Source organism: Meriones unguiculatus, chromosome 2, assembly GCF_030254825.1.
Source record: "Meriones unguiculatus strain TT.TT164.6M chromosome 2, Bangor_MerUng_6.1, whole genome shotgun sequence".
Lineage (NCBI taxonomy): Eukaryota > Metazoa > Chordata > Mammalia > Rodentia > Muridae > Meriones > Meriones unguiculatus.
This window is the reverse complement of record NC_083350.1, coordinates 161757514-161767592: the sequence shown is the minus strand read 5'-3', so window position 1 is coordinate 161767592 and position 10079 is coordinate 161757514. Positions and strand designations below refer to the sequence as shown.

The window sequence follows — 10079 nt, the reverse complement described above, 5'->3', positions numbered from 1 at the left end:
CTGCAGGGCTCGGGGTGGCCGCTGATTGGCTGATTCAACAGACGCGGCTGGGTCGAAAGTCCTCAGTAGCGAGCGCAGCCGCCTAGGCCGCTGGAGCCGGCGCCCCTGGAATCTCTCCGCTCCGGGTCCCCTCCCTCCGCGCCGGGCCCCGCCCGCCCCGCCCCGGCCGGGGTGCGCTTGCTAATCGCCCCAGACAGAGAAGAACCTGAGAGGCAGGGCCGGCTGTGGGTTCCCAAGCAGGTTTGGGGGGCTTTCTCTGGTGTGAAGCACCTGCTTGTCACTTGGGAAGGGGACTCATCTGACATCTGATCGCAGTCAGGGATCCTGGATTTAGTCCGAGGTTAGGAAGGGGAGGATGGGGAGAAAAATCAGGGATTCTAGGCTTAGCGTCCCCGTCCCCTAAATCAATGTGAGCTGAGAGTCCCATGTGGAGTTTGGGCAGGCTCTCTGCAACCTTCAGCCTGGAGTCAGATTAAAGCCCATTCAACTTTTGTTTGGTACCGAGTTGGTTGCTGTGATGCCTGCGCTGTCTCTTGGGACCTTAATGTTTGTTGGGAAGTTGAGAAACTGTGGTGACTCTAGGGCTTGGCGCTCTTTCTTCCAGAGCTCTCTGCATTCCTGCGTCCCCAGGTTGAGAGGTTGACTAACTGTGTCTCCTTCTCTTTCCTGGATAGCAGCAGGCTGCGGCTTGCTAGGCGATGCGTCGCCACGGCTCCAAGAGTGGAGTCACTCTGCCTCCAGTGGGCCAAGGTCCTGATGCTTGTCAGATGCTCACCCGAGCTCAGCTCGGCCAGGATCCCCCACAGAGAACCGTGCTAGGGGTGTTGACTGAAAATGAGCAGTACAGGAGGACCTGTGGCCAGGTAATGACCCAGGAGCACCAGGAAATTTGCTATGGAGGAAGGCTTACCCGTGGCAGTATGCATGTGTGGTGTGCACGTGTGTGTGCACTTGTGTGCGTGTGTGTGTGTGTGTGTGTGCGTGCACTCACGGTGTGCCCCTGCTTGTATGTGTCAGAAACACCAGACAAGACTTGCTGTGGCAGTGTGCTTGTGTGAATGTGTGTCTATGTGTGTCTGTGTCCCGAGATGAAGGACTTAAGTCTAGGGACTGTTTGGGTTAAGCATATATTAATTGACTCAAGGGCTCGTCAGAAAGGGTGTGATTATTCTGGAAGATAGCGCTGGAGATGCTCTGGGCCGGAAGCTATGCAGTAGGAGGCAGGCTACCAGGAAGCAATCAGGGAGAGCCCGTGCTGTGTTCAATGGGAGCATCGTGTGTACCAGGATACATTAGCTCACTTTATAAAATAAAGTACACATCTCTACCACTACAGAACTACAGACAAGAAAATGGGCACTGAGATATTACTTGTCTGCTCTTAACTGACTGTGGGATCTTCCACTGAAGACATAAATTCAGACATTTAAGAGAGAGATCTAAGTCTGCAGCAATCTTTTTGTTTCGTTTCGGAATTAGAAAGTAAAATCTTCTCTAAGCCCTGTTATTAGGCAAGCCTTCATAATGACGCTTCAATTCTATATTACAAGCCTATGGGGCCTAATGGTTCCAAGAGTTCTGTCCAGCAGGTGGGTGGGTTTAAAAGTGAGGTTAGACATGTTTTTACCCTCCCAAATATCATGCGAGAGGCTCATTCAGAGGCCCCTCATCTGCTGCCTTCAAGCCCTCTGCCTTTTGATAGGATTGGATCCACTCGTGTTGAGGATTCTCCAAGGCATTGGGTCAAACTGAGTGAGAGTAGTTTTGACGGAACTTGTTTAGCAGTGTCCACGTCTTTCAGCTTACAGTCTGAGACCTGAATTTGTGAACTAGAAGTAGTGTCTACACTGGACGACCTTGTTTCATACTCATACTAGTGCTGCCTGGAACCACTTCATGGTGCCTCCTTCACATCCCACCACACCCATCACCTGCCTGATTCCTCATCCTTGTATGTTTGTTTGTTCGTTTGTGTGTTTGGTTTTAAAATAATTTGATTTCCTTATTACTGTGCATGGATACGTGTACACGTGTGTTGTATGTCTGTGAGCATACATGTCACAGCATTCGTGTGGAAGTCAGAGGACAAGTTTGGAAGCTTCTTCTCTCCTTCCAGGGCTTGAACTCAGGTCACTGGGCTTGGCAGCAAGTGTCTTTACCCCTTAAGTCGTCTTGATGCCTCACCCCTTAATCTTCTATAACTCCTTCAGAATAAGGAATAAGGTGACTGCACCCTGCTTTGTCAAAAGAATGTCGAAGCCTGAACCTTCTTTCTTCCTCCCCTCTCCAGGAAGTAGGGGGAATCTAGCCCAAGCTGGCTTTGGCCTGTTATGTAGCTCTAAGTGTACTCAAACTCAGCCTCACTAGTGCTGGCCTTACGGGCTTGTTCACCTTGGGCCCACAGCTAGACCCCTTAGCGTCCTGCTGTGCCTTCCCATCCTGTTCTGTGACTGATGTGTCCCAGCTCTTGGACCTGTGGGTTCTTGGCTTTCAAGGTGCCTCTCTTACAACTCATCTTTTTCTTCAAATGTGGTAATCAAACTTGTTCAGCTGCACAGCTCTGTGCAGCTACTGCCCCAGTTATACCAAGGTTCCATGGACATTGGATATCTCAGTAGTCTGAGCCTTCCACTTGGGTGACAGCGTGGGATGACCTTGTCTGTGGTATTCCTAGTGTCTAGAAAAGTGACGTGCCTGGCCAGGTGAACATCGTGGGTTTGTTGACTGTAGGCTATCTGTTCCTGGGACTTCTCTCACTCCGTTTTCGTTCTTCCTTGATATATTGGCACCTTTCACATACTTGACCAGCCTTCCTTCTCTGAGATCATTTGTTCTTGCTCAGCTTGGGGAAACAATGCTCTCTCTAAGATGTGTTATACTGCACATTTGCCTCTCCTCAGTGTCTTGCTCATGGCTTACACACATACAACAGATACACACACACACACACACACACACAGAGAACAGAACTCAAACCCAGCAGTAACGTGAGTCATGGCTGGTTTAAACTTGTCTCTTGGAACGTTTTTCCTGACATTTTATCACAAACCTTGTCTTACTGGGCATGTTTAACTTGCTCAAGGGAAGGTGAATTCACCGAGTGGCATATGAACTGGGCCGTGGTATCCAGGAAGTACCACAGTTAAGACCAAGCACAGTGATGGTGCCAGCCACTGTAGGAACCAGAGCCCTGGCTCGCCCGGCTTCCATGCACAACTTGCTTAGGCTGCCGGTTGTGAGTGGTCACTACAACAGGGCCATTGCTGTTCCCGTTGTTCTTGCTGTAAAAACGAAGAAATGATTTGAGAAAAAAAATCCCCCAGAAGAAATGATGTTGTTTTACCAAAATATTTTCCTGTAAGAGCATTTCACAGCACAGGGTTCCAAAGTCATGAAATTTTTCTGAGCAAGGAAATGAAAGCTTTGGGGCACCTGCAGTGGAAAGTTAGGTACTTAAGCAGAGGACTAGAGGGATTCGGTAACTAGGTATCAAGGGTGCTGCTGATGTCTTTAACAGTGAGCGCAAGGCTCTACATGGAAAGGGCACTTCACAGTTTTCCTCTTGCACATTATGACCAGTCAAATTTTGTAAGCATATTACAGCTCTTCTTGTTTTTATAGTCATAAATTCTCATTAATACCTATGTAAGGAAGATGATGAATTTTGAGTAGACCTTTTCCTGTAGGGCAAATGCAAACAAAATGGAAGGGGAAGTCGTATTTTCAGAGGTTTGACGTTTGGGATAAGATGGCTGCCTTAGACACTCCTACTTGCAATTTGCTCTCACCTCCCCAAGCTACTGGCTTGAGCGACATGGGCTCACATAAACTCACAGTGGAGCTTTCTTGTTTTGTCTTTAAGGAAATTACAGCAATCAGACGTTTTTCTGGATCAGAAAATGTCTTCCCTGCAGCTGGGAAGAAAGTGCCCCCTGACCACGGGGTCAGTGATCCAGCCAAGCATGGGTTTGATATCTGCATGGATGATCCTGAACAGGGCGACCGAGACAGCTGCCCGGGGAGAGAGGGCATAGCATTCGAGGATGTGTATCCAGTGGACACCAGTATGCTCAAGTCAGACCTCCACTTCCTGCTGGATTTCAACGCAGGTAATCCGATTCCCCCTAGGGCTGCAGGTGCCCTAGGGGATCACAGCCCAATGTCATGCTCCAGGGGAGGGTAGCTGGCAGCAGAGACATGCAATGAGGGCAGTGTTCCCAGCTTCCCGGGAGGGTGAGTGGATGCCGTGAGCCTTTAACGGAATGACTTACCTCGGCCACGTTGTCCCTGTGCAGTCTCTCCAATGCTGGTCGACTCCACTGCCCATGCCCAGTTGGAGGAATCGGCGGATTTGGGTTCAGATGTGATCAATGTAACGGAATATGCGGAAGAGATCCATCGCTACCTCAGAGAAGCTGAAGTGAGTTTCCCAAGCCCCGGGTCCAACCTCTAGACACTAAGCTCTGTCTTCGTATTCCAAGCACTGGGCTATGGCTGCTAGCGAGTGGCACCAATGTGAGAGCATTAAAACATAAGAAATCTGTAAAAGAAAAGGAAGAAAGACAGACTCTGAGCTCAAGTACTTGGGCTAAGGCACACCCAACCAACCGGATGTCATAATTCCAAGTATCTAATCCATTCATACTTTCTATATGGTTTAAAGTTTCTGTGCTGAGGACTCAGGAATAACACATACCCATGTTTTCCCTCTTCATACCACTCCATTACATGACAAAACCAGAATGTCATGTTTCCTTCTTACTGTGCGATAAAGATTTCTTTGGCCGGGAATCAGAACCCTCCTGGCCTTGGCTCCCGAGATTTCTTCACCAAATAGGAAGAGCGGTAGGGAGTGGTGTCTTTGCTAGGGCAAGCATTTGAAGCACCGCACTCTTTCCTCCACCAGGTAAGACACAGACCCAAGGCTCACTACATGAGGAAGCAGCCGGACATCACGGAGGGCATGCGCGCCATCCTGGTGGACTGGCTGGTGGAGGTTGGGGAAGAATATAAACTTCGCACTGAGACCCTGTACTTGGCTGTCAACTTCCTGGACAGGTTTCTTTCGTGCATGTCTGTTCTGAGAGGGAAATTGCAGCTTGTCGGGACAGCAGCTATTCTCCTGGCTTCGTAAGCGTTCTTTCAGCTTGTGAACCGCCACCCGTCCAAACACTTGATTCACCTCCCTCCGAGTTATTGAAGGAATGTCATGCTTGCAATTAAGATGATCCATACTCTCTTGATAAGAGACCATACTCTTTGCAGATTAACCGAGGAGATGCTCGTCAGGTCAGATGTTTGAAATCTGTAGGAATAAAGGGGTTCACTATCAGCACTGATACAGCCATCAGCTCAGAGTCAAGATGAACTTGGGTGTTCCGCACCATAGTCCCTTGGCTGGATTTTAACACAAGCAAAGACCCTAATTTAGAGATGTTTTGGTTTCATAAGCACTTGTGGTACTGAGCTGGCAAATAGCACTGAGTGACACAGCTCCTTCGTTTTGTTTGGTGGATGAATGGCTTAGCTGGTTCAGGTTCCTGTCAGTGACTCCTAGGGTAGGGAAGGAGATCTGGGTTGCGGCCAAACTGGCTTAAGCGATCTGTTGCTGAATGGTAATTTCTACTCTTCTGGCCCTAGATATCTTAACTGTTAATGTGTAAAAAACAAAACAAAACAAAACATGCAGGTATCATTTCCCTTAAAGAAAGCAGAACAAAAATGAAGGAATGATGATGATGAAATTATATTGTTGTTTTTCTCTTGACTAATCAGTATTATTTGCTCAGAATTAATGAAGTTGAATATGATCTTCAGCCCCCCCATACTAATAATAAGACAGAAATCAAAGCTATGAGATTTTTTTTCTGTTATTTGGTTTAATCCTAGCATTCTTCTCACAAAGCGACCCAATATCTGTTCAATCAATGGGGATCCAGTTGAAGTTTCTGTCCTTTAGACTCAGTGTTTCAGAGTCCCCAAGCTACCAGGATTTCCAGCAGTTAGTATAACATGTAATACTCCCTTGGACTGAGGGGAGAAAAAAACAAAAGCTCACATTCTGTTCAATAGCCCACATAGTTCTGTGACAGTTCTGTGGAAATGGGATTATAAAATGAAGGAGCCTGCAGGGCTATCGGAGAGAACAGGAACTAGCGGCGTGCTTGCTCCAAATGTTCCCCCCTGGTAATTCTTGGCTTTCCCCAGGAAATATGAAGAGATCTATCCGCCTGACGTGGATGAGTTTGTCTACATCACGGACGACACGTACACGAAGCGGCAGCTGCTGAGGATGGAGCATCTGCTGCTGAAAGTTCTGGCGTTTGACTTGACTGTTCCGACCACCAACCAGTTTCTGCTTCAGTACTTGAGGCGGCAAGGAGTGTGCATCAGAACTGAGAACCTGGCCAAGGTATGCCACGGGGCCTCCTGGGACGTCCAGTGCTGAGGAGGCTAACGCTAACTTTCCAGCCATCCTCCACTTCTGCCCCTGTTCACAAGGCGTTGCTGTTGTCACAGTCAGGTAACTCCTAACTGTCGAAGGTATTTGAGCTCGGTAACCGTTCCTTTGAGAGACACAGCCCACAGGCAAGCTGTGCCTTTGAACTTAGGAGCAAAGTGAATGCGGCTCAGTTTTGTTTGAATCTTATTCTAACTCACTAAGTATTGCAGCATTATGAAGTTTGCAGCCATTTTGACTTAGAGACATTTTGTTGAAATTATTAACCTTCTGGTTTGGCTAACCAGCTTGATGTAGGATATCTGTGATACACATGCTATGCAAAGACTAATAAGGAAGACCACAAAAATTTCCCAGCAATGTTCTTCTGATATGTCTCCACTGGCATTGGTTGAGCATGAGAACTGTATCAATTTGCCTAATGATTGCTAGCTTTAAGATGGTCATGTCTTTGCCTTTTGACTGTTGGCTCTTCCTATTCAAGATGCGAGGTCAAAACTCTCTTATCTGACCACCATAAGGTCTGATATACTAGTATAAGAGAAGAGGCAGACGATGGTGGACGCATCATAAAGTTCTGGTGTAATGAAAACAAGGCACCAGTTGATGACTCTGGCAATTCCAGGTTTACTGACACTTTTAGTCAAATGTGACCTTGCTCAGATTTCTAACTCCACTAAGATTTTCTCTCTTGTGCTTAGTATGTTGCAGAGCTGAGCCTTCTTGAAGCTGACCCATTCTTGAAATATCTCCCTTCCTTGATAGCTGCAGCAGCTTACTGCCTGGCAAACTATATTGTGAACAGACATTTCTGGGTAAGGCTCCTCCTTCTTCCTAGGGGGACATACTCAAAGCTCATACAGAACCTGTTCAGTGATTTCAAGGTTCAGAGTGGGCACACCCCTGATGAGGGAAAGTCAGTTTCCTAACAATTACTTTTCAAGACAGCAGACCACTGCTTGTTTCCAAGTCTTCCAGACTATTCGCCAGGGCTTTGACTCCATGACTTTGCTCTGTGGGAAGCAGAGATGGGCATGGAGTCAAGGGGATGTCAGGAAAGACCCGGAAATCTCAGTGATCACCAATGTGCACAAAGTGCTTTGAGGTTTAGCCATTGGCCATGTCAAGTACAATTTGATCCCAGACAGCTGGGGTGGTGCAGACCTAGATTACAAGCACCTTTGAGGTGGAGGCTGGTTGTGAGTTCAAGACCAGTCTGGGCCACATGGACAGAAGAATGTCTCAATAAAATAAACATTATCAGTATTCACCTTCTGCGACAAAAAAAAAAAAAAAAGAAAAAAAAAAAACACACACACACACACAGAAAAAAACCCTCCAAGTTCAATCAGGACTGCTAGAAGCTCTCAGAGAACATAGCTGTTAGTGCCTCAGAACCTGGCAAGATCAGAAGCAGACCCTGTGTTTTGTTCTGAAGTCTCTCTGGGGTCCTAAAAGAAGTGAGGGATCTACTTTTATTTCTTATGATACTAGGTATTTTTTAAACGAGTGTGTGTGTGTATGAGAGAGAGAGAGAGAGAAAAGATAGGAGAGAGAGAGAAAAGACAGGAGAGAGAGGAGACAGGTGTGTGTGTAGGGTCAGGGGACAACTTTTAGCAGTCAGTTTCCTCCTCCCACCAAGGGTTGTCTTTTGCCTAGGAATCCCTCACATTCTTTGCACATTCCTTAAGAACCAGTGGGATCCCCGCTCAGGAAGGAACAAGGAGAGTGATCTGCCCCTACACTGAGGGTTACAGCTGTGGACTGTGAGCAAACTTGGCAGCTTAGGACTGTTTTTGTTACTACTCTAAGGTTCCCAAGGGGAACACCTATAGATCCTTTCAGATGGGTCCACACACGCCCCGAGGACTCCGTTCCCTTCACTTCATAACCAGTTATGCTCAGATTTCTAACCTCTTACAAAGTTACACAAAACATAATTTCATTTCTGCTTTCATTAGCCAGAAACGCTTGCTGCCTTTACGGGCTATTCATTGAGTGAGATCGTGCCTTGCCTGAGTGAGCTACATAAAGCATGCCTCAGTATACCCCATCGACCTCAGCAGGCAATCAGGGAGAAGTACAAGGCTTCAAAGTAAGTGGACACCCTCTCCTCCTTGCTTTCTGAGTTACTGTGGGATCAGAACTAGAAACAGAACAAATTCTACCCCTCCCCCCCTAGGCTGGAAAACAAGACTGTTCGCTAAATCAAGAAAAGGAACTTAGAAAGGCCTAGGCTCACAGTTTGCCAGCATTTGACAATTATGGTTAGCTGGTTTGTCTAACCCCTAAGGCTACTGGAGGCTTCCTGTAGCATACCTGGCATCCGTAGCCCTGGGCCGACCTTGCTGTGCTCTCATTTCAGGTACCTGCACGTGTCTCTCATGGAGCCACCTGTAGTTCTTCCTCTGCAGTGAGCGGCAGAGTTGAAGCACCTCCAGAGTACAACAGCCACGCCAGCAGGTGGCTCTGAGATGTCACAGGTCTCTGCAGATTGGGTCAACCGATGTCAATGGTCAATGACATCCTGAATGTGTAAATGTTAGGTTCTCTTAGACTTTAGTAGTTTTTAACTTATATAGATATAGTCAAACATTTGAAAAGAATAAACAACTTTCTGTATGGCCACGTGTTAGGCCTATTTACTAGTTGGCATAACTGACATTCACACCTGGACTCTTGGTTGCGTGTTATACACGTGTGTGCCACGGCTGTGTCAATGCTGTTCCTGGTTGGCTGCATAAGTGCTACAGGCTTCGATGGTGCGGTGCCTTGAGGCAGCCAGCCTTTCCTACCCAGTGAAGCTCTCCGTAGACTGCAGAAAGAAAGGAGAGAAGGAACAGCTCAGAGGGACGGTGGTGGAACCCAAGCTGCTGCTGTATATGCCAGCTTCCCTCTACAGCCCTAATCAGTAGAGCAGCAGGCATCAAAGAATCTCTTGGGTTCAAGTACGTTTTGGGGGCAGCACAATCCACAATCCATTCTCACCCAGAGGTATCACGGTCGTTTATAAACAGGCTGCCAACGTGCCTATCCAGGCTGCATCCAGGTAAGCACCAGGCACCAATTTTAATCATACAAGATACTTTGGGAGATAGGAAAAGCAAAATTCACTATGGAATGATACTTTCAGATAACGAATCCAACACCTCTATATTTCCCTTGGGAGAAATCCATCCTACACTTTGCTTGGGAAAAAAGGGGAGGGTGGTGGTGTGAGAATGAAAATGGATTAATTTCACCAGCTGGCTTTCTTACCTTCCTCTCTTATTCCATCTGGGCTGCAGCCTCTTACTGGCTGCTGTCCATATTCAGACATAGCCAGAAGTGGGCTTTAAAGGCCTCAGTGTAAGTTGATGGTCAAGAATAACTATTGCATTTTGACTGCTAAGATTGCACAGTTCCCAGAGAGGCTGCTCTTGGATACCACGGAGGTGAGATTCTAGACCTGGGAAGGAAAAACAAGAGAAAGGAGCCATCTCTCTCCCCAGGACAGGAAGGAAGAAGAAAACTAAATTTTGTCTCAAGATGGTGCGGAGCTTGCTGGAGATTGGGTGGACTTTAAAATTTATGCTGTGGACCAGTGGGCTTTGGGGTACACATGAGCCTTCTGGGCTGT

General features: G+C 47.3%; 1 protein-coding gene across 1 annotated transcript; it reads left to right on the top strand.

The window, feature by feature from the left end:
- Positions 1 to 493: 493 nt before the first annotated feature.
- Positions 494 to 8999, top strand: Ccna1 (cyclin A1). Its single transcript, XM_021647811.2, has 8 exons — positions 494 to 863; positions 3863 to 4109; positions 4296 to 4420; positions 4907 to 5130; positions 6208 to 6412; positions 7162 to 7275; positions 8422 to 8555; positions 8826 to 8999. The coding sequence occupies exons 1-8, from the start codon at positions 699 to 701 to the stop codon at positions 8875 to 8877; spliced, it is 1266 nt and encodes a 421-aa protein (XP_021503486.1). The 5' UTR covers positions 494 to 698; the 3' UTR covers positions 8878 to 8999.
- The last annotated feature ends 1080 nt before the right edge of the window (positions 9000 to 10079 follow it).